We start from the raw sequence: 23485 nt of genomic DNA on the forward strand, positions 1-23485 counted from the left end.
ACAGTGTGGAGAAAAATTTCCTCCTGTACGGTAACTGAGTTATTTCCTATAGGTACTGGATGCAACACCACGGGTCTTGAGTGTTTCAGCCATCTTGTTTATAATAATCTTTCATTTTTTTGCCATAGCAAATTTTTCTTACCTGTTCTTTTTTTCCTTTTTGTGTTTCAGTGTGACAGCGACAGTGATCAAGAAGAAAAGGTAGGAAAGGGAATCTGTATGGGAGCGAGAATATTTTGTTGGATTCAGTTATTCTTATTATTTTGTTATTTATTCAAAGTTTCTTTTTGGATTGATCCAAATCAACTCTATACAAAGCAACACCTTTGTTCCCTTTAATTTGATTTTGGAATAGACCTCCAAGGAAAGAGTATTCTGATGAATATTTTGGAGGTTACACAATTCATCGTCAGGCATATTGATGCCATGGTTTGTGTGGGTTGTTTATGAACACCAGTCTGACTGCCGACCCTTTCTAAGGCTACATTTTCCCTTGGGAAGTTCTAACAGTTTAATAACGTGACTGAATATGTTTGTAACCTTCACATTTGCACTTTTCAACAGTTATTTAACCACATGCTTGCCTGTTTTGCTTCTCTGTAGTCAAGGGTCTTAAAGCTCAAATTGAAGTGCTAAGGTCAACATGCATATAAATATATAATTATATATATACATATATTTAGAAACAACGTTTGGAAACTGCGCATTACATCAAGTGACACAACATGCTGATAGTTATCACAATAACTGGGTTTCTAAGCAGAAAATTGAAAAAAAGTTATGCTGAAAAAGAACCAGGCACTGCTCTCTAACACTTTTTTTTTGGAAGGCTACTAGTAATGAAGAAATAGTGTTCACACTGATGCATTTTTGCGTCTTATTTCTTACACTGTAAACAGACTAACATCTACCTTTCTTCTTTGGCAAAAATGAAATAATCATTGCAGAAAAACTGGTATAATTTCATTATTTCCAGGTTGGATTTTGTGATTTTCATTTGTATGTTGAGCCTTAAGGGATGTTTTGACAATGTAATCACTTTTTCCTCCTTTTTCACTGGGTAAATTGGGGGATAGAAGTTGGGGAGGGTAGAGTAATGTCAAAAACTATCATTTGTATACTGTCTTTGAATTGTTTAGAGTTTCATGAGTGGTTCTGTTAGCTAGCTTCAAGTGAAGCCAAGAAGAAGAGAGATGACCATTTTGGCGTGTGGCTAATACAACAGAAAAGAACAAATATGGTGTAGAATCCACATGGAAACAATGAACACAGAAATCAGCTCTCATGTTTTAATCAGATCTGTACAGGATTTATGTAGGAAAAAGCCCAGGAAATTTTCAAACTATTCTGTATACAATTGCCAAAGCTTTGCCCTTCAGCTTTCAGTAATTTCCCAAGTAGAGATTTTTTTCCTTGTGTTTCTTAATAATTTGCTAACTGCGTTAAAGAACCACTGTTTACTTTGAACTGCAGTGATTTCCCTTTCATAAGGGAACTAATCACTGGAGTTAATCAGTGTGACAACAGAAAGGGGAGGTTTTGTTGGGTTTTTGTACAGAATATTAACCTGCACTTTTAGGTATGAATTTTTAATGCATTACCATTACATTGCATCCTGTGAAGTGATTATTCATTTTCAGGATGTTCCTTATGCAGTAGAAGATGATAAACTGAATCTCAGCTGCTGTGTTTATGGTACCCAGAACTAGAAGTGTAATTTCCTGCCACTGCTGCATTCACAGAGCCAACCTCTGCCAGTTTCACAATATTTTTCTCTTACAGCGCGCCCATATAAAAAGGCAAATTAGCAGCTTTGGGGATGGCGGTGGTGTGCAGGTTGAGGGTTGTGTCTGCAAGGCAATACAAGAGATACTCAAGACCATACCTCACGCAGAATATCCCCGTACTTGTGTGGGCAGGATTTGAAATCCAGACGTGCATTTCATCTCTGTGATCTATATTTTTGTCTTCCCCCCTAATGAAACGAGATTAAGTGCAGATCCAAATATCCCTGATAATTTAGTGCTTTTCAAATCCCAGCACCAGATCCAGCTTTGAGTTTTATAGCCCAGGCCCAATTCTAAAAGACGACTGCTAACCCCGGTGCATGTACGCAGCCTGTGCTGGCAGCCCAGGCAGAGATCTAAAGGCCTTGTTCTGCTGTTAATTTGAATTCAGCATATGTAGCCTGTTATAAAATGCGAGACATCATCATTTGAGCAGGTCAAGCATATTCAGATGAAGACAAATGGTGCTTATTTGATTTTCTTAAAATCAGGAAATGAAAAAAGTGCTCTCTGGAGAAATCATGTTCTGCCTGACTTAGATGATAGACCAAGGCATGTACCCCAGATAAGAACAGGCGCTCGTCTTGCGGTTTTTATCTCTGAAGGACGGTCGGGACTGTCAGCTCGCTGACATGTGCATTATCCATGTCATTTTAAACAAAGTGACCTGTAGAAAAGTGCACTCTGCCGTGACATGATAATGGGCTGTTGGATGACAGGTAAAGTACACACTATAAAGGAGGCTGTGCGTTATTCCTTTGTTTAACTGACAAGTAGAAACTTCTTTTCTTCAGACAGGCAGGATCTTTTAGATCTCTTTCAATAGAACCCGGAAGATTTTGAATCCCTGCTTTAAATAAAATAATATTTTTAGGACCAAAAATTCCTATGAGCACAATGCACTGGGAGAAGTGAGGGTTCCAAACTTCTGTGCGAGAGGTCGATCGTTTCTTAAATAGTGCTCAGCATCCACAGTTCTCATCAATAAGTGCAGGAGCTGAGGATACTCAGCAGGATTAGAAGTTTTAAGATCCATGACCCAAATGTCTTAGATCATTATGAGGGTATCGGTCTCCAACTATGGAGCTGTTCCAGTAGCAAATTGTCAGATTGCTCTACCTTGGTCCTAGGTCAATGTATTCTGAGGATTGTGGAGTCGCTTTCCTCCTTGCAGAATCCTCTTTCCCTGAAATTAGGGGAGCTACTTTCCTTTAGGACCATCTCTTGCAGACTTCAACATACTGTGGTATATGGAATATACGGTGTGTTGCTGCAGATGAACTTGGTACACACTTTTCAGAAATATGGAAAGGAAATAATTTTGCCTTCTTTCAGATTTCTGAGGACAAACCCACACTGATCCTTCAGTGCGCCTACGAGAGGCATAGGTAACATACCACAGGGTGTAGGAAAAACTGTAAATATTTCTACTAGAATTAATAAATCCTGTAAACCAGAAAGATAGGCTAGTGTTTTTGAATAAAGTAAAGGCAGATCAGTATGATGAGAGGTGTGTGACAGGTGGAGGTGGCTTGGAGACACCCCAGTTCAAGCACGACTAGATGGGCCACGGTGAAGCAGGAGAGTCCATGAAGGAGCGGGACCTGGGAAGCTGGGGAGCAGACGAATAGTGAGTGGTGACAGAGGAGGAAAAGCAATGTCTCTTAGGCTGTTAGTATGCTTTTTTTCACCACTTGAATATGTATCTATCCGGCTGTGTAAATCATTGTTGATATCTGATCTCTATTAGGTGGTGGCTGTGCCTCCAATCCATCTTCCCTAGCCTTTAATTGGGAGCCGACAGACAGAGTCACTTGCTGTCTGCGTCTGCCCTCAAATGAGACATTTCTCCAGAGGTTTCTCTGGAAGAAGAAATAAGGATATTTAATTGAAAAATGATGCAGCCCCTGCTTAGCAGAACTGTAGCTAAGGCTGTGTCAGCATCTCAATTTTAAATGACATGTTTGGGGTGGATAATTTATCTATTTATATAGATTCATGCTCCTTCATTCCAATTTGGCACACAGTACTGGACGGGAGCATTCAGAAGTATGCATTCTGCTCTCCTGTTGCTAAAAATCCTGAGGAGGTAGCGAGTACATCTGTGGAGGGAGAGTATATTTGGAGGACTGGCATCAGAATGTAAAGCACTAATACTTAGGGAGATGTCATTTTCCATCCTGGGATCCTTTCAGCAAATGCCGCTGGGATTTCTTACTGAATCTGAAAAACAGTATGGATCCCAGGGGAGCTCAGATTTTCTCCATTAAGAAGTCTGTCAGTCTTACTCTTTGAGCAGGTCTCCAGAGCTGATAATCTAAAATTAGGGCAAGCTATTGCACAGCTGACAAATTCAAGTGCAACTGTATTATCTTCTGATTTCTAGAGACAATCTTAAGAAATTATACCAGTCGTAATTAATGCAATATTAAAAACATTACTGCGAATATATAGTCTGTTTTCTGGAAGTGAAAGGAGGACTTGGTCTAAAATGCCATACAAACAGCTTTGATAAGGAAGTCGAGTGCTAAAGATGAGTTACTGAGTAAGGTCCTTTTTTATTCACCATCTCTACCATTTTCTCTCACCACTCCATTTAATTAGTCTGATTTTAAAATTAAGGCTCAATCTGAGGCACTTTAGTGATTTTCTCTTCATAGGAAAATATTTCATTGATCGCTGGGAACTGCTTTGCAGTGTACTCAGGGTTGTTACTTATGCTTGATTCAAGAGGAAAAAAAGGCCAGCTTCTTGCTTGAATTTTATCCAGCTTCGATAGGATGTGCAACTTAAAAATTGCTCCAGTTGATGACTTAATTCCATGTATATCTTAGTGGTACCCAATCAGTTCTCCCTTGATGATGTTCCTGAATGCCGTTAAAATGCTTTCTTCACTGCTACAGCCCAGGCACCACCGAGGGCGCCTGCTGAAATGGCCTTTGTTCCGGGTGGACTTTGCCTAGGATGCTAAGGGACGAAAGAGGTTGGTTAAACTTGTGGCTAAATGTGCAAAACATTCAGGTATGGTCGTAGGGAAAGAATAACAATGCCTACCCCAGCTGGGTGGGGGATTCGGGCTGGGTGGGTGCTGTGCTTCCTCGAGAAGCCTGTGCTGGTGGGAGCAGGCTGCGGGTAAGACTTGGTTGTTTTTCTCTCAAGTGCTACTGAAAGCACCACGCGAGGGATGAGCAAGTCATCGGAAGAACGATATTTTCTTGCATCAGAATTATTTCTAATGATAATGCTAATACATTTGATTGCATATAAAACAGCTGCAAAGCTAAGGTTATGGCATGGAAAATATCATAAATCACTCTGGTATGTTGAGATAAAGAGACTGGTTCTTTGTGTATATCTCTGTACACACAGAAGCATACGCACGCACACCCTGTGTGTTTCTGAAGAGGTATGGAACCATTGTTCTGTGCGTAGGCTTTAGAGAGAGTTTTTGGAGCAGTGTTTAGGCAGATGCGTGTTGCCCAGTTTAATACATAAATGGGATTTCAGTGGTTGGTGGTCAAATACCCACACATACTTGTCTTTATGTGTTTGTGTGTGTGTAGTTTGCTTTCCAGTGTGCTTCTGGCTAAGTTCGAAAAACGCGTATTTTTTTATCCCAGCTTTACGAACTCACCTGGTTTAGGTAATTATAAGCAGTCTGATATATTTATTATGAGAGGAACTTGGGCTGGGCTTACTGAAGGCCATACCCTTCAGCCCGTTGAACAAAGACACAGGTGGGTGCTGACAAACTTGGCAGAAAAGCCGTTTCCTCCCTGCCCTCCACTCTGAGCGTCCTGCTTGGCTGCGTCCTGCCGGCCCAGCAGAGCATCGCTTCCCGCTGTGCTGCCCGCCGCGTCCCCTCCCAAACATGCACAGGGCACAGCAAATCTTTCTGTCTTCCAAAAAAGAACCCAAAGCAACCCCACCGTAAACTACGCTCAAAAACGTAAGACCAAGGTAAATAGCACAGGGCTGCCTTCTGTAAGTTCTGTTGCTGGAAATAGAAGCTCTATCGCAAGTGGATTACATAGTAATGAAATTGCTTTTTCGCTTGAATATTACACCCATTTACATGCATAAATGGGTGTAATTCACTCTCATGTGGGCAGTTCCTTCAGCATGGAATTTGTTTAATAGGATTCTTGGAAACAAAACTGTGTCAGGGATTTTTTTTTCCTCTTGCTCCCAGGGAAGGAGAAGTTTGGGTAGCCTCTCAAAAAGAAGTATCGACCAGGATGGGACCGGAGCTCTGGCAGATTGGTAGCTGGCAACCAGCTCCATTTCTTGTGACTATATGTGACATCTGACCTCTTCTTACTGTCTGTAAACTCAGCCAAGGATTTTTTTTAGTTTGCTTTTTTAGTTTACTGCTGGAGTAAAAATAATAAATAATAATTGTCCTGCTCTGGAAAACTCTGGTCATAGAGGGAGCTCTCAGCATTTATTGCGCTATCGAAAGAAGGGCATATCATCAGAGTTCATTTCCTCATCCCTTTCTTTACACTCTTCAATTCTAGATGCAGCGTTTGATAACTGGGTTGGTTTCTAGAGGAAAATCTCAAAATGTGAAGTGTGTCATCTCCAGTCTAGCAAGAGAGCCTGAGAAGTATGTGCAGGATACATAGCAGGTAGCAGGAGATGTTCCAGGGCTTCAGGCAGGTGGGATCCCCCCGAGCAGTCCCCCTTGGGGGCAGGAGAGGTTTTGTGGGGACGATTCCAGCTGGGGACAGGGGCTGAGCAGTCACCCTGCCATTCAGTCCTCTCGCACCGAGCACCGGCACGCTGCTTCTGAAAGGGTCAAAGGATTATTTACGAAAACAAGAGAGAGATGAATACTTAGAAAAGCTCCTCGGATGGTGGGTACCAACATGTTTAGCAAATAAGGCTCCGTGGGGAAACGGTGGCTGAGAACCCAATTCTAAGCAATTACTTCAGGTCATGGGATACTGATATCTTACTGTTTGCCGTGTATTTATTTTGGCTAAGGATAGGATTAGAGAAATAGTTTCTCAGTATTATTCTTATAACAGTTTCTGCAAAGCCAGGATGTTTCCCATCAGTGAGATTTATACTGCATATTTGCACAGGTGTTGTCTTTTTAGCTCTGGAAAAAGCAGCACCTTAAACTTGCCCCGAGGGTGAAAGATCACCCAGACTTTATATGCTAGCAATGCTCAGGCAATCATGAAGTATTTCTTACTGTTTAAGGCCCATTAGGAGAAAAGATAAGGATCCTTTTTATTCATTTGATGTGCCACATAGAGGGTCCCTACAGCTAGAGTGGTAATAAAACCGGAGCCAAGCATGTTCGTTGTAAAAGATTATGCGCTTGCCGCTAAGGGGAGCGAACACGTTGTTTACAGGCGTGGGTACGTGCTCCCTGGGCTGGCTGTGCCACCGCGCCTTCAGCCCGTGATTTGTCCTGTCCTTTATCATCTCTGTCACTCGGCAGCATGTTGTCATAGGTAACGTATCACTCCCACAACCCTCTCCCCCTTCCTCGGCCGGCTCCCCCCTCTCCCCCCTTTTTTTTTTGTACCCATTTCGTGTAGAAAATTTGTATTTACTTTGGGAGTGTAATTTGTTCCTCATGGATAATGTGACCCTTAGCGGAGCTGGATCATGGGTTAGTTGAAGTGATATTTTCCGCTAATGGTAGTCGTACATCATTGCTGTCAGCTCGGGTTAGGAGGCAAGCACATTACAGCTCCATTTTACCTCTGCAGGCATCTGGGATTATTTGCCATAACTGAGTATGACATGACCGCACTACAGAGTGCATTAAAATTTTACTAGCTTCTCAGGCAAGTTCCTTGGCTCCAGCCTGCCTTCAGGCAGGAGTAATGATGGATACCTCTAAGGTCCTGACTTCCTGCACCAAGGATATTCAATGTCAACGGCCCAAACAGGTTTTGCTCTCCCAAGGGCGTTAGACCATCTTCTGGCAGCTGAGTAAACAATCAAGAGCCGAACCCCAGGGAGGCTGGCACAGATGCCCCCGAACGCTCCTCCGAGGCTGTGTGGTGCTTGCAGAGTTTGGGCACTGTCACATGCCTGTCTTAGAGCATTGCTCTCAAGCCTCAGGTTTGAAAAAATAGCATTTGCAAGCTGGCTTAGGTAGATAAAAATAAAATCATTGTTTGAAAATGAAAGTTGCAAAAGTATTGAGGAATGTGGAGTGAGATACGTGTATGAAAGGTGTGTGTGTGTAACAGGCATATACACCAGAAGCTGAAGTTATATTTGTACATTCATATTGCACTGCATTTTATGCTTAAAGAGTATATATGGTGTGCCAGTACATATATACAACTGTACCAGCACGTGTATTCATTATTTTAAACTTTTGTTATTTTTATACAGGCAAATACTGTTCTCATATAGGATCACAGAGTACCAACTATGGCATATATACACGTGTATTATTTTGCAGAATGTTTTTACATATACACATGCATACTATTGAAATAATAGCCATTATTTTCCTTGAACATACCTGTTTATATAGATGTACATTATTTGCAACATGTCTATATATTTTTTGACATTCAAAATTAGAGGTATAGCTATACAGAAAAATGTGAGTTTAGAAAACTTAGGAGTGAGATTAAATTGAAGGTAGTAGTATTTTTAAATGTTTATTGAAAAAGCATAATACATACCCCAAGGTAAATTTATTGCAGCCTCCTAGTGGCTTTGTAAATATCTACAATACACGTATGTGCTGCCCACAAGCTCTCCTCCCCACAGCAGCACTAATATCCATTATTCTTTCAGCCAAAAGGTACATAATTACGCAGAGCATTTCTGTAAGGTAGGCAGGTGGTGTGCGTTTGAAATCCTAGAAGTTGGTCTCTTCTGTCCTCTTCTTACTTCGTGTGACTTGGCAGATAGAAGAAGAATTAGAAAGGGTGGTTTTACTTGTTTAGCTTTGTTGTTTTGTCTTTTGAAGTGCTTAATCGCCTGCATATTCATGGGGAGGTGAGATAGAGTGGTAGGGCTGATCAACTTGTGCTCAGTATAACCTGGAGGTTGTCTGCGTTCAGACTGTCCCTGAATGCCCATCATTCCATAAGTCATGCCACGTTGGGTGCACTCTGCTTTTCCTGTTGTTTGATTTGGGCAGAGTTTGGGGACGCGCTACTGATTTAGACAACTTGATATTTTGTTTTGGTGCAATGCATTCCTGGCAATAAATCTTTCTGTCTTTATTGCAGAACTTAGATCCAAACTTTACTGGGCCCAGGAGTTTTATCTGTGTATAGATGCTAGGATTTGATTCTCTGTGGGGGAGGAGAGAGGAAGAAGAGATTAAAGATTAAAGCTGATGATGTGCTCAGCGCTCTACAAGAAACAGCAGAGATGATTTCAGACATCTCTAAGGATAAGATGCAAATTCCTAAAGCCTTCTCAGCAGCTTAGATCACAATAAGAAAGGCATTCCAACTGATACATATTTTTGTGTGTTCATATTTTAGTGTTACATCTCTTTTTATATGTAACAAAACTTTTATCAAAGTAGTTCTGTGAAGGCTCTTAGAGTAAGTGGGAATGCCAGGCAAGATTTCATTTTCAGGGTGCCACTGATACAGAAGTAAAATCACTGAATGGGTTTCTGATCTTGCATGTAACTATTTCAAGTCAGTGAAGAAATAAGTGAATATAAGTTCACACACTCACACACACGCTCACTGAAATGCAACCTTTGGGAAATAGTTATCTTGGGTGGAGTGGATTTTCAATTTAATTTAGATTGTTTCAACTGAGATGCTTTCTTGAGGTATGTCTTCAATTTTGCACGAGTGTCTGTAAGCCTTCCACACAAAAAAAAATTAGAATAGATATCGTGAAAGGAATTCCATGTGTGGAACATGCTGGCACATTCCTCATGTCAGTCTACCGATATAGAGATATTTGTTCATTAGATGTATGCTTTATATGTGTATTTGGGAGCAGGTATTAATGAGCATGCACTCAGTATGTGTGTACAGAGACAGAAACTCAATCTGTGGATCTTGGAGTTTGTCCGTGTCCAAACGTATCTAGGTTATAAAAAGTGTTCCTTCAAGGACTGTGCAGTATATGTTATTCAAGTATTATATTCATATACACTTTATGCTCTTGAATAACGTCTGTTTTTCATAACAAAACAGATTTTATAATCATGTATGAAGCATGCTCCCCATTCCTGAATGTCGTTCTCATATTTCCCTGAAAAGAAAAAAAAAGAAGTCTTAGGCTTGAGAACTGAGAAGGTGAAACATTTCTTTGGAGATTTATTTAGAAAGAAAAGAAAAAAAAAGATATAGAAGTTATGATAATTATTCCATGTTTTTAAGAGTCTTGGAGGCCACAACACATGTAACCATCTCAGGTTTCTCACAAACATATCCAAGGACAGGCTGAAAACAAGGAGACAGGAAATGAAATGCATGCAGCAATGAATTGAGAAGGATTCCAGCAGTACCGCTTCGGTTTTCTGCATATTTCTCTCCATCTGGCTCAGCACTAATAAGGCTATTGTGGACTTGGAAGTGGTAAAGGACAGCTACTGTATATCTCAGGCTTCAGAAGTTCCCCAGACAGGGGAGAAGTTAAAGATGGTAACACGTGGTTTGAGTTAGGGCTGGGCCTGCAGGTACCAGCAACGTGAGGGAGAGTCTTCCTGAGCTTTCATCTCGCTCTTCATCCAGTGCAGGTTTTGCATCATCTCCTCCTCCCTGTTCCCTTGCACTACTCACAGACAGCACGTTCTCTGAACGTCTCTTCACCTGAGCCTTGTTATTTCATCCACAAATGAGGTCCTGCTTTATTTATTGGAAGGATACTGTCCGTTATTTTGGAGGATAAGCCACCAGGCTCTGATGAAGATAACCTTAGGTTATCTACTTCACACAGCAGTGCCTTGAGAGTCAAGTAGCTGTTATAAGACATGCAGATGTGCAAGCAATGAGTATGTTGTAAATATACAGCATATATGGTAACAGACCATTTTACATATTACTCATACATGGTAACAGACCACTTCCCCTTAGCTGGTGTGTTGGTATGTAACTCCACTGAGGTGTTGCAAGCACCTCTGAAAATAGGAAAGATGTCAAAAACATGTTTAGCTTTTAACTGACCAGGCTCTCCCAGGCTCCCAAAATCTGCACGCTGTGAGCTGCTGGTCTCCGCACTGAGATCCATGGTGGGTGGTGAGAAATGTGTAAGAAAAGGCTTAAGGTGAACTTGACGTGCTTTGCTTTGAAAACATGAGTCAAATTGTGTGCATCGACACTTGCAAGCCCTTCTCTGAATTCTTGAAAGTCTCGATTCACTTCTAGGTGTTATTAAGATGCCTGCTTTGTAATTTTCATCTAGTAGGAGGCACCAAGATGACCTTTGTGTCTTCAAAAATTGCCTGGGCTTTCTAATTTGTGCTGGTATGTCCTTTTAAAATGCACCACTGAATTTCTGGGTTTTGCAGGCCATCTCAGCACTGCATTTAAGCTGACTCTGGACAGTCAGACAATATTAAACAAGGTTGTTCATTCATAACAAAAGCATCCTAATTGAGTTACATTATTGCATTAACTGTAGCAATCAGATTGAACCAAATCACTGAGCGATAATGTCATTTTCCAGGGTATCATTTGTAGAAACCAGTTGTGCTCTAAGATGCAATAACTTACTTAATCCTGTAGAGTTTATGGTGACTTATGTGTCATATCAAATTCCTTACTTTCAGAGAAAACCAAGCAGTTAATGCATGGCTGTGAAAGGGCACTGAGTGATGAGTTTATAGAGAAACATTTGGCAGATCCGAGACAAACTGAAGGCTGAGTGGTACTCCGTAATAACCTCAGATAAAGGGGCCATTCTAGGAACGGATAAGAGATGCACCATTTTTAAATTGTTAACTTTTGGCAACACACTGGCGGTACTGTTTGTTTTAGGGGGTTGATAGATGGCTGCTTTATTGGCTGTGAGTTGCCCATTGAGTACAAATTCTCAGGCAGAGACTAGGGAAGACGATCGAGAAGTTAATTTCAGACTCTACGTGCCAAATGCTCACAAGTGACCTCATTTGGCAAACTTGGTTTCTGTCGGCATTTTTATGTGCACTGACACCAGGACGTTTGCTGGGGGGCTGTTGTTGATGCATTACAGTTCTTTGTTTTGCTTTGTGAAAACTGGACAACTGCAGGGAGGAGAGGGGAGAGGCCTGGTAGGTCAGAGCAGGGGAGTACAGTCTGGGACAGGACAGGGTCGGCTGCAGTCGGATGTCCCTGGGGAGGCACACACCCCTTCCACCACCAAAAACTGTTCAGCTCCCCCCAGTTTATCCATGTCTTCCGTCCCACGCCCTGCTTTGTTGCTGGCACGCACAAATCATTTAAATTCTCCGTAACTCAGTTTCTTTCCCTTGGACGTTCATATGACCTCCTTCCAGCAGCATGTGAGCGTGTGGCCCTCTTTATCCTTGTAATGATCTCTGCTACAAAATACTTTGTGTCTGCAGCCACCAAGGATGTCCATCACAGGGCGGGCACTCTTCTATTGCCTCAGCCTAGTGCCCCGCTGAGGCCATTTTGCTTTTGAGTTTACATATTGACAGCAACTAAGATGCTTGGCTAGTTTTCTGTAAAACACTTAAAGTTCCTTCTCTTCAAGGAGCTGAAGAGGTGGGAAGCATTGCCACCGCTGCCTGAATGGAGCCACTTCTCTTTGTTACGCTCCCAGGGCCGCTTTGATTGATGGCGTCGGTGCACCACGAGAAGGCAGAGAGGCTGCAGGCGGAATCAGATCAGTGTCAGAGGGCACTGCAAGGATGTTAAGTCAGGGCTGTTGTTTGCAATATGGTAGAAATCCATAATATCTTGTACTCCCAGGAAAATACAAACATCCTGCAAGATCGATGTTCCTACTCGTCATATGCCATCAAAAATGCAATGAGAGAGAGGCTCCATCCCGACTTCACACAGTCGCTGCTGTGCTTTCGTTTCTCTTTCCCGGCCCAAGAATAACAACAGCTCTGAACTTGCTCATTACATGGCCTTTGTCAGGGGCTCTGCTTCAGTGTAAAGTTCAAGAGGAAAGACTTACTAGAACTGGAGCCTGAAATCCAAACGATGTTTTACTATTTCTGTATGTTGTTTCAGCAGCCCTCAGAAACCCCATCTGCATCAGACTCTTATTCACCTGTGCACACTACAGAGAGGGGGACAGAGAGAGAAACCCTCCTTTTGTCCAAAATCTTTTGAAGCAAATGAATGAAATTGTGTGAATTAGAGGGGAAGTCAAATACAAAGAAACAAAGTAAATCATTCATGTCAGTAGCAGATCTAGGAAATGGAGCTCTCCCTTCTCCCCAGCCTCCCATTTCAAGTAGTGCTCTGTTTTATTTTTCTTAGTTTAGTGGCTCCTAACAGTGATTCGTGCATTGGTTATGATCCGAGGAACCATGGGTGCAGATGGTTTGTGGAGCATCACTGCCTTTGAGTGGCAATGTGACGGGTGGTGTAAAGGAGCATGGTGTTCCTCAGGATGTCCTGAAGACCAATACTGGCCCATTGTTCCAGAGATTTTAGGATCTTCTGATGCCACTTGCCACCATCACCAGCAAGTATTCTCAGAGTGGCAGCTGAGGAGTGCACTGTGCCAACTGTCAGGTTTGCTCTCAGTATCGCGTGGATGGCGGAACAGTATTCATTATCCTGGGCATGGAGCTGCCAGCTCTCACTAGGATCAGTGCCATTTAGGATTTATTCTATTAAAATCAGTATTGCTGTTTCACAGTTTGTGTGTGAGGGATGCCTGAATCTGCAATTCTCGGTCATGGTATAGCCCAGTATGTGGTTCCTGGGGTTGTGGGGCGTGAAAGCAAGAGGTGACCACTTCTGCAGCGTGCATCTCTGGGTGTGTAGATGGTGTGACAACTGTGGTGCTTTCTGAGTGTCTTCCTGTGCATGACTTATATGTACAGGAACAAAATACTTATTTAAATTAGTGATTGTCTTTAAGTAATGTCATGATTTGTTTTTGCTAATGAGAAACTTGCCTCAAGGGCTTTCAGTTAGCTTCTTTAGCAAATCGCTACAAACTCCTTGCTACTTCCTTTGATAACATTAATCAGAATGAAGTTGTTGGCTAGAAATGCATATGCCATACGTAATTCAGTATAAGTTTTACTGTAATTTACCATTAATTAGTGCCCACTTACTCTTAATATGCTAAATGACACCAAGCACCCTGATTTCAAAAATCAATTGGAAATAGGAGTGACTACCTACAGACAATAGAAAAAAACACTTATAGTTGGTAAAATGGCAGAATTATCTTTTCAGAGATGGCAACAAAAACTTAGGACTAAGAATTTAACCAGAGGGACAGACCAGCTAATTTAAGGTCTGGTAGCTTCACCACTTTGAGAGGGACCCATGCTTCACATCAGCTTAGGATGGACTGCAGTGCTATAGGAGACACACTTCCAGGAATACTTCTTTACATATAGGCATTATATATACTGTTTTCCTTTCTGGATTTAAGGTTGGTGATCTTAGGTCATTTGAGTATGCCGTGGGGTGGATTGCAGTTTTAGAAGAGCAGAAAAGCTAATGCTTTGGGCTTCTGCAACAAATGGAAAGAGCAGAGTGAGTTCTTCATTCCATGAAAAGCAGGCTGAGGAGGCTTAACTGAGCAGTTTTTATGTTCTTTTCCAATAGAAAAGAAGGTCTGAAGTTGAAAATGCTCTTTACCCTGTTCTTTTTCATGGGGAAATGGTACATTTTTCTGAAAGTTCATTTTTATTCATAAGAGCATTTTCTGTATATATACATTCACTAAGATGTAGTCAAAGCTTCCCATAATGATATTGCTCAATATGTAATCTGTTTACCACAGTATTTGCCATACCAGATAAATACATTAAATAGAAATACATGGAATACATACAAAAATACACAGAAAATAAGTAGAAAATTCAACACATGAACAAGAACCAAGTCACATTTCTGTAGTGCATTAAGGATGTTTTCTGAGTAAACACCAGATCCTAGAACCAAAGCCCCTCCTGTAAAATATCCCTTTTAAAATGAAACTTTTCTGTTAAAAACCTGAAGCTATGGGAACCAGAGAGAATAACAAGCCAGAGCTGGAAGTGGACAAGAGTAAACGCTTCGATTCACATTGAAATGATTTCTCCTGCCTAGTATAATTTAACCTGCCCACACTGCTAAACTTCTATATTACACATTTCTGTCAGAATGTCAGGAGAAATGATAAGCCTTCTTGAAGCTGCAACCTCTATTACATACAGAGAACCTTCCAGCCAGGGTTTTCTTGTACATTTTTAAGACTTTTAGCTTGGTCTCTCAAGTATAAAGAATACCCTACTTCATGACCCCAGCCTCTTGTTAGTTGATAGATGAAATCTTTTCTTAAGCTGAGTCCCTTGTCTATTATGTTTTCAGAATTCAAGGTTTCTCTTTAAGCTTCCTGGCTTACTGCCAAGAGTACATGGCTTTGTTACCCGACAAAATTGCCTTTTTATTAACAGGAAGTGGATCTCTGAAATGGCATACATGCTGATCTGCTTCCAGGTGAGAGAGAACAATTTTAAAGGTGTGATCTCATTCTTCTGCCATAGCGAATAATTACAAAAAGAATAGCAAAAACTGTTGTTGTCGGAGCTTTCTGTTTGTCTGTTTTTTAGTTTGGGAAGCTGGAATCTAACATAAAAGCAAAAGAGAAGCTCTAGTCACTGCTGTGTTTTAAATGTTCTTTTAATCTCGTATTACCTATAAACTCTCGTCTGCATACCCAGGAAAAGTGCACATCAAAGTGCGTGCGGTTGTGCTTCACTGCTGTTTGAAGAATCAGAGCATAACGTAAAACAAAGAAAGAGGACTCATTTCACAAGTACATCTCTGTTAAATCTTATTCTGGAGTACGTAAGCAGAGATTGTTGTATCAAATGGATTCTGTAAAAAGAATGTTGTCTGTACCGGCTGCCTTGGAATCTGGCCATTGCAGTAGCTTAACTGGTCAGATAAGTGGTGGATCATCACTAATTTCTCTGTGTCACACCAGATAGTTTTACCTCTGCCATCTAAGTGACGTAAATCAACAAAATGAGGCTTCCTAGAGATTCTCATTTAAGAACTTGAGTGCTTTTTCATGTGACTGCTTACTCAGGACTTACCAGCAGAAAAAGATTCCAGGCTACAGCTAATCAGACAAGTGATTTCATTTAACTGAAATATCAAGAACTAGTTAAGATCCTTTTAGTAGGAGGCATTCATGCTTAACTATAGGTACTGTTAAAGCCATTTTTCTCTCTTTCAGTTAATGACCAACCACTGCAGATTTCTAGGTTTCAATGTATGTGGTGAATAATTGGAAAAAAAAAAAATTAAATTGGGTACCGATTGCAAACCAGTCTTAGTGACAGACCTTTATTTCACCTTCATGCAGAAATGCCTGTGTAATAAAACTAAGCCCCTTGTCACAAGTGCAGAAATGCCAATTCACATTTGTAAGAGATCTAAAAGGGAAAGGGCCCCAGTAATAGGCTAGGCAATAAGCCATCATAAGTTTATTTAGATGACTGTTGCCTACTGGACTTGGCTAAATTTCTGAAGACATGAAGAAAAATGAAACACCAAAGCAGAAAAAACAGAATTCAAGAGAAAGCACATTTTGAAGAACTTTAATTAGTTACAAAGAGTCATATTCAGGCGTGTGATTTCCCTCCACTCCTGTCTTTGAACAAGCAAAACAGTCATAAAAGCCCAATGAAACTTTCCCACATAAGATATTCCTACCCCCTCTGTGGAGTGCCTCCACTGCAATAAGTACCATCACATTCCCTCCTTTCTTTTGCTAATACTGACCTTGTAAGGGGCTAGATTTTCAGTTGTTATAAATCAGTGTAACACTGATTACTGCTGAGCTTTCTTGATTTGCATCAGCTAAGGCTCTAGCCTGAGTGCTATGCTCTGGGCATGAAATGAAGCCCAAAGCTAGCACTAAATGAAGCTGACCCTTTCCTTTAATTTGTAGTCGAAGGAACTCCTGAAACATGAATTGCCAGGGCTGTATCATTTGTGTCCCTCAGACAATCATAGTTCAGGTCACACTGACAGGCTCTGTAGCTGAAATCCAATTGAAAACCTGGGCATGTTTGTTCTGGCCCCATTTTATATCTGGGATAAAAAATTATCTCAGTGCCCTTGCTCAGGTGTCATGGCAGTTAACAGGGAAGAGTCTGCGATGGGCAGGAGAAGTAAAAACCTGCAATCCATCTCATGAATTGCACTTGCGCATGGTGCACTGAATCTCTGCTCATCTTGCTCCTAACAAATCCACTATCGTACAGCATCTTGCAAATTTTCATGTGGCTCACTTGTACTCTAAAAGTCAATGGAAAGAAGGCAATTTGAGTGTCACCGCTGTGGTCTGTCACAGGGAGCATTATGCTACGGAGAATTCATGTGCAGTTGTTTTTGTGTGCATCTTCCAATACTCCATAGCTAGCCAAATCTTGTCAGATGGCCTCTTAACAAATGTAGGGGTCTTTGGTTAGTTTGTTACTTTAGGGTAAGCATTTCTTGGGAGTGCCAAAATGCTTAATGCTGAGACATCTTCATGGCTGTTCAGGTCAGTGCTCTGATTGTGAAGACATGAAGGGAAAAAATGATATGGAGGATTTGTCACCTGGTTTCATTTGAACAATTGCTTTTCCCCCTTGGTCAGATATAGGACATAACAGGAATCACCTAAATGTAGACAGATTGCAGTACCACACATGACAGTTCTTTATTGGTTTCCATTACCTATGCTGTTCATTTCCCAAGAGGAAAGGGCAGCTAATACTGTATATTTTTTAACATAAACCAAAGAGAAGGATAAGCCGGTGCATATGAAACGATGTCTTTTTATTCTCCATATGCACTGAATTGAATTGCAATTTCCTCCTTTCATTTTCTCTCGTCTCTCTGTATGTCAGAGACAGCCAGGTATGTTTGTAGTCCTCCGCTGGCGTATGATCACTGGGAGCATACAGGTAATGAGTGGACACACGTTGTGCAGTGACAGGGTTTTCAGGCACAGCTCCGTTAATGAATTGACAGCGCTAAATAAAGGCTCAGGGCAGCCAGCCCTCCTTTGGGGAGGTGAACCTTTGCACGCTCCCCTTTTAACTTATTGCAAAACCTTTCTCTCTCTGTTGTATGTGTTTCAGGCCTTTATTTAGATATTTAGTAGGCTGCAGTGGTTTTTTTTCGTATTCATACATACTCTGCATTTGTGTATCTGAGCAGCTCACAGTCATTACTGGGGTGTGTTCCCCTGCAAAGCAGGCATTGCTCTTTGCCTTTGCAGAGACTGAATGTGATCTTCTCCCTTCTGCAATTGTACACATCATTATCAGGTGGGGATAACAGAACATCTGGGAATGGTTTTCAAATGTACAAGAAAATAGACAAGGTCCCATTAAAAGTAGGCCAGCTGTCTTCTGATGTCTGGAAAAAAATCCTTTCCTCTCTCCTTTTCTCCTTCTCCCTCTCTCCTTTTCTCCTTCTCTCTCTCCCCTAATGGATTTTCTATCTGTTTCTTTGAATAGAAAATTAATAATGGGAAAAGCTTGTAGCTGGTCCCTGGGGTAGAATAGTGGCTAAGGATGAAAAAGAATGATTTGAACAAACAGTCTCAGGAGGATAAATGAAGTGCTATAAGTATGACTTCTGTAAGTAAAGGAAAAATATATATATATAACTGAAAATATTTGCCTAGTTAAGCAACTTCTATAATAAAACTTAAGCCACGGTGTTAGCAGTTTGGAATAGATTTTCAAACGCAGCCAGACTCTCTAGGAGACAATGTTTAATTTTCTAAATAGACATAGACGTGTAGATGTCCAAATCACATGGATTCCTAAGGACAAGATCTGTAGATAGCATTTGGATGCCTGAAGATGCAAATAAGCTTCTTAGGGGATTTTCAGAAGGACATGAGTGAATCAGGCAGCCAACTTGTTTTGATTTTAATAGGAGTTGCATGCCTAACTTGCTTTATATGCCTCCTCCTTTCTGCAGGGATTTACCTTCTCTAGCACAAGACAGTTTGAAAATGATACTTGGAAACATAAGTCACTTTGCTTATAGAAAATGTACCCCTGCGTTCCTAATAGCCACGCTGACAAAACGTAAACTGGCAGGGATGCTGCCATTTCTCAGACACAGGTCGTGTGCAGCTGCTTGAAATGCCGGCCAAACACTAGCCCTTTCTGCCAGCCCTCTCTGCCAGACCGCCGCGCGCTGTTCCAGGCTGCGAGAAGCAATCCATAAAGCTCAACCAGCGAAGGCTGGGCTGGCTTACATTTAACAAGCATTAAATAAGGAACTACTTTGATTTTCCTAGGCTAACACATGATCCTATTCATAACACATTGCTATAGAAAACTTCCAATTTAAATATAAAAAATGAGAATGGGAGATATTTTTGTGGCTCTTGCGGCTACACTGTATGCTGCTTTGTTATGCGCTCTGGATGGATCCTGCCCACTCCTTATACAGATGACCTTGCTGTCGTGTTCTGGGGACCTTATCAAAGACCTTTGCCAAACTGCAATAAACCAGAACCATGCTCCGCACCCTGATGACTGATAATCTTGGAAGTGGCAGTTAATTGGTGAGAACAACCCTCGGCAAGCTCAGAGCCAGGAGCAGGGCTCCTTCCCATGCCCCACAGCACCTTGCCAACAAACTCTGGGCATGCATGGAGCCAGCTGCCCTGCTCTTCACTGGCCCTGCCCTCCGCTTTCTTTTATTCCTCTGTTTGTTAAGTAATTAATCTCATTCTGCTGAGATGAAATTTTCTATTAAAAAGAAACTTCAATCAAAACAACATTTGGGGGAGGGGGGGAAGGAGAAGAGTCCTCCTCACAGTTTGTTAATTGGTTCTTTCACCTGACAGTAGTTTGTGTCAATTAACTTGATACTCGGTGAAAGTGAAATTAATCCACCTGGGTCAAAAGCAGCTATTAATTTTTAATCAAAACAAAATGCTCACTCAACAGATTTGTAGCTCCACTTAGAATAAACAAGATACGCATGAGGGGGAATGTGCCACCAGGCTCCGTGCCATGGAGATGCTCATGGGGATAATTTCTTGCTCTCCTGCAAAGGGCAGAGGTGAGGCAAGTCAGCTGCTAATGGCATTCTTCTTCCAAAGAGGATGTTTCCTCAGTGTGTGTGCCTTCTCCCCCATGTATTTGTCTCACTGAAATCAAAAACTGTCCCACAGCAGATCTGGGCACTCTCTGTGCAGCAGGGCTGCCCCAGGAACACTTGCAGAGGGACTTCAGTGCAGCAGCTGCCCCACACTGCCGTACACCCGGACACAGCCATCCCCCTGCCCCACGACGTGCCCGCTGTGCCTTCCACCCCTCATCCCTGGGTGCAGTGCCCCATCGCTAAAGGTTATGGTGCTGCTGGAGACCCTCTGCTCCATGGCCTCTCTGATTGACACAGAGAGGGCTCCTTTGTGATTAGGTGATAAGCCCTGTTCTGCTTCATCGATGGAGGGGAGCAAGGAGCAGAAAGCCATCCCAGGATTTCTTCTGTCCTTATGCACCAAAAAACGAGGGCAAAATCTCGTAGAAATTCTTTAGTTTTCCTAAGAACATGATGCTCCAGGTGGCTGGCTAGCCATCTTATCTGGAGATTAATCTAAAAAGTAGTCAGAACCAACAAGTTTGGATTTAACCTTGCTTTTGAGTATGAAATACATTGGGATTAGATGCTGTCAGTAATAAACTATGTCAGAACTAGTACGTACGGGTTCTCCTTTTATGCTGATGAGCTAAAGGAAGTCTAGGTGAAATAAGCTTGATATACGTACAGAAAATCCTATTTCAAAATCAAGGACGGTGGTTTAAGATTCCTTTTTCTTCTCCTTTCTGTCTCTCTTTTTCATTCTCTCTCCCACCCGAATGCTTCTTTCTCTGTTAAACTCTCAGGGAATAAAAAACAACAACAAAAAAAACCACTTTGCTACATACCAGGAGTACAGCAGCAGCTCCTGGACCAGGGCCCCAGGAGCTCTCTTAGAGCTCGTAAGAACAGATTATCTGAGAGCCATGCAGAAGGCGATGTAGCAAGTCCAGGTTGGGGACCAGGGGTCCGAGCAGGATGGCAGGGTGCAATAGGAGCAGTCCCACTGACACCCAAATTTCAGGTGGGTCACAGGCACCAGCAGAGAGGAAGTGGTCTCTGTCTTACACATGGTGCTAAGATGTAAGATGCCAAATCCAAAGGTTTAAAAAAACATCTCTCTTGAAATTGGGCCTCGCTCTTAAGAATACCAGAGATGTCCACATCCCACCAAACCACCTTGCAGATGCAAGGTGCTGGGTGAATTAAAATTGGATGTAAGGTGACAGCTAAGCCAAGCATCCCCTGCCAGTTGCATCTGGAGAAGCTAATTGTTGTTCTGCAGCCAGCACAGTACGCTCCGTCTTGTCTGGAGGTGAAGAATGGGAAGATTAATAATAAACTGGGGATAAACTGTTCCACAGAGGGTCCAGGAGGAAATTCTCCTAAGAACTGTCCACTGGTCGACTCTGGTAGGAGTTACATGTGCAATTTTTCTCTCCTGAAGCCCTGGATTTCAGTGCTGTGGTGTGTGCTGTGTAGCGTAACCAGCTCACGGTATGGCTTGACCTTGTCCAGGGGAGGAACTGGCAGCGGTTGGCACAGGTGCTGCCATTGCAATTAGTGAGCACTGTGAGATCATAAATGAGGAGATGGAAGTCCTGCTGCGCTCTGCAGTGCCTTACTCCCCTTGTAAAGCCGCTCTCTGAGGCGTACGCTCCCCAGCTCTTCTCTTTCTCGTTACCTTGTAGACAATAAAAGCAAAATATTACCTGTTGGTTGTCAAGGTATCAAGCCTTAGAGGGGATTTTTTTTCCTCCCCCCACCAAGTAGTATCATGTCTTGGGATTTTTAGACACTAATTGGATTTTTTTTTTTTTTTTTTTTTACTATTGTGAATATCATTTTATGATATGAGTATGTCTGCATACCTGAGTGCTATGGGCAATTTATACCTGTGCATATTATCACCTGCTCTTGCACTGATTTAGCCAAATGGATGAGAGCAATGCACCTATCTGAAGTAGTGCATTAATCAATTGTATGTAGCACTCCTTGGTGCAGTGGTAGCATAATCCAATGTGTGACACTCCTCTTTCATGCATTTCTATTTCTAATATTGTAATTAAAGTAAATCTTAACCTATGTGCTGGAGTTAATAGGTATCTTTATTACACATGCTCAAAGAGATAAAATGGTTGCTAGCTCTTCCTTCTCCTCCTGCCATGTCTGGTCCAGTTAGCTGCCAGGATTGCCTAAACAATGTATAACTTGGATTGTTGTTAGGATTTTAACAGGAAAGAATATATTCTTTAGTGACAGGGAAAGGCAAGTGAGTAAGTGAAAAAGGAGTGACAGATTCCTCCAGCAGGCAATGTCTCATTTGCAGAGGATATTAACAGGCAACAGTGAGTCAGGGACATAGCTCAGAGCACAGAGGGGCTGTGTCTGTTATGCATTAGAAGTAATCGTGGCAGAACTAATAATAATAACAATTTTATACAGGCAGACCGATTAGCTGGAACTTGCCACGAGCCTTGATGTTCTTGTGGAAGGTGCCGCAAAACCTGTAGTGAGCATAAACATGGCCCTAACTAACTCCCAGTTCAGCAGAGGAGGCTTGCAGCAGCAAGGAGTCGGTTGGCTCAAGCTGGGATATCCCACACATGCTTCATCAAAGGGAAACTGCGTGTGCTGAGTTATCTGCATTGCTTTCTGGAGCATCCCTGAGTCCACTGCTCTTCCATACACCTTCCAGACTGATTCTGCCCCACCAGCACTGTGGGAGACCAGGCTCGGCTGGTATGCTATTCTGACACGTAGGGCAGCAAATCTCAGAGGATGCAATGCACTTTCCCCTATATTATTCTCTGTTAGCCATTCCTATTTCTCATCTTTTTTATTTTTTTAAACCATTTCTGGAGCGAAGTGTGAGGTTGGTAAATAGTGTGACACTGACAAGTGGAAACTTACATTTCTGATGATTTATTTGCATGTCTCATAAATAGGTAATCTTTTTTTCCCTTTCAAGGTGATCTGATTTAGTGGCAGAGAGATTAGGGGGCTTATCTGAACTCCTAGAGGAAGTTTGGTGTTTGGAATCTTAAACCTTCATAATCAGAAATGTTACTTCCTCCCTTTTCTCCCTCAGCTTATAAGCAACAGCAAAGCCTTGCAACAACAACGTCAAGCGCTCAAGCAAATAATATGTATCCACACAAGAAAGCTGTACCCCAATCCAGCAATATCTGTAATGACTTAGATGCAGGATATAGTTAGGGATTAATGACTAACTGGCATTAATGGGCCCCAGATCGTCAACTGCTTCTCTGTTGGTCATTAATCCCCAGGAAACAGTCTGTGCTGAAACTACTCTTGCTTAATTAGAACATGGTTGGCCAGTTGCAGCACAGCAGTGTCCATGGCTTTTGGGGGAATAGAAGGAATAAAATGTCCTTATCAATCTGTTGAGTATGAAATGTATCTTCTCCCATTTACAGGATGTATGCGTGTGTCCGTAGACAAGCTGTATCCTCAGGGTAGGGCTCGATGGCTGGT

General features: G+C 41.9%; 1 protein-coding gene across 5 annotated transcripts in view; it reads left to right on the forward strand.

Moving 5' to 3' along the window:
- Positions 1-23485, forward strand: part of AUTS2 (activator of transcription and developmental regulator AUTS2) — a 761980-nt gene that overhangs the window by 523461 nt on the left and 215034 nt on the right. For all 5 annotated transcript variants that reach the window (XM_083806486.1, XM_083806489.1, XM_083806488.1 and 2 more), the window contains exon 5: positions 172-201. In XM_083806486.1, coding sequence (XP_083662612.1) covers positions 172-201 — 30 coding nt within the window. The remainder of the gene's footprint in view (positions 1-171; positions 202-23485) is intronic.

Source organism: Anser anser (assembly GCF_964211835.1).
Source record: "Anser anser genome assembly, chromosome: 20".
NCBI lineage: Eukaryota > Metazoa > Chordata > Aves > Anseriformes > Anatidae > Anser > Anser anser.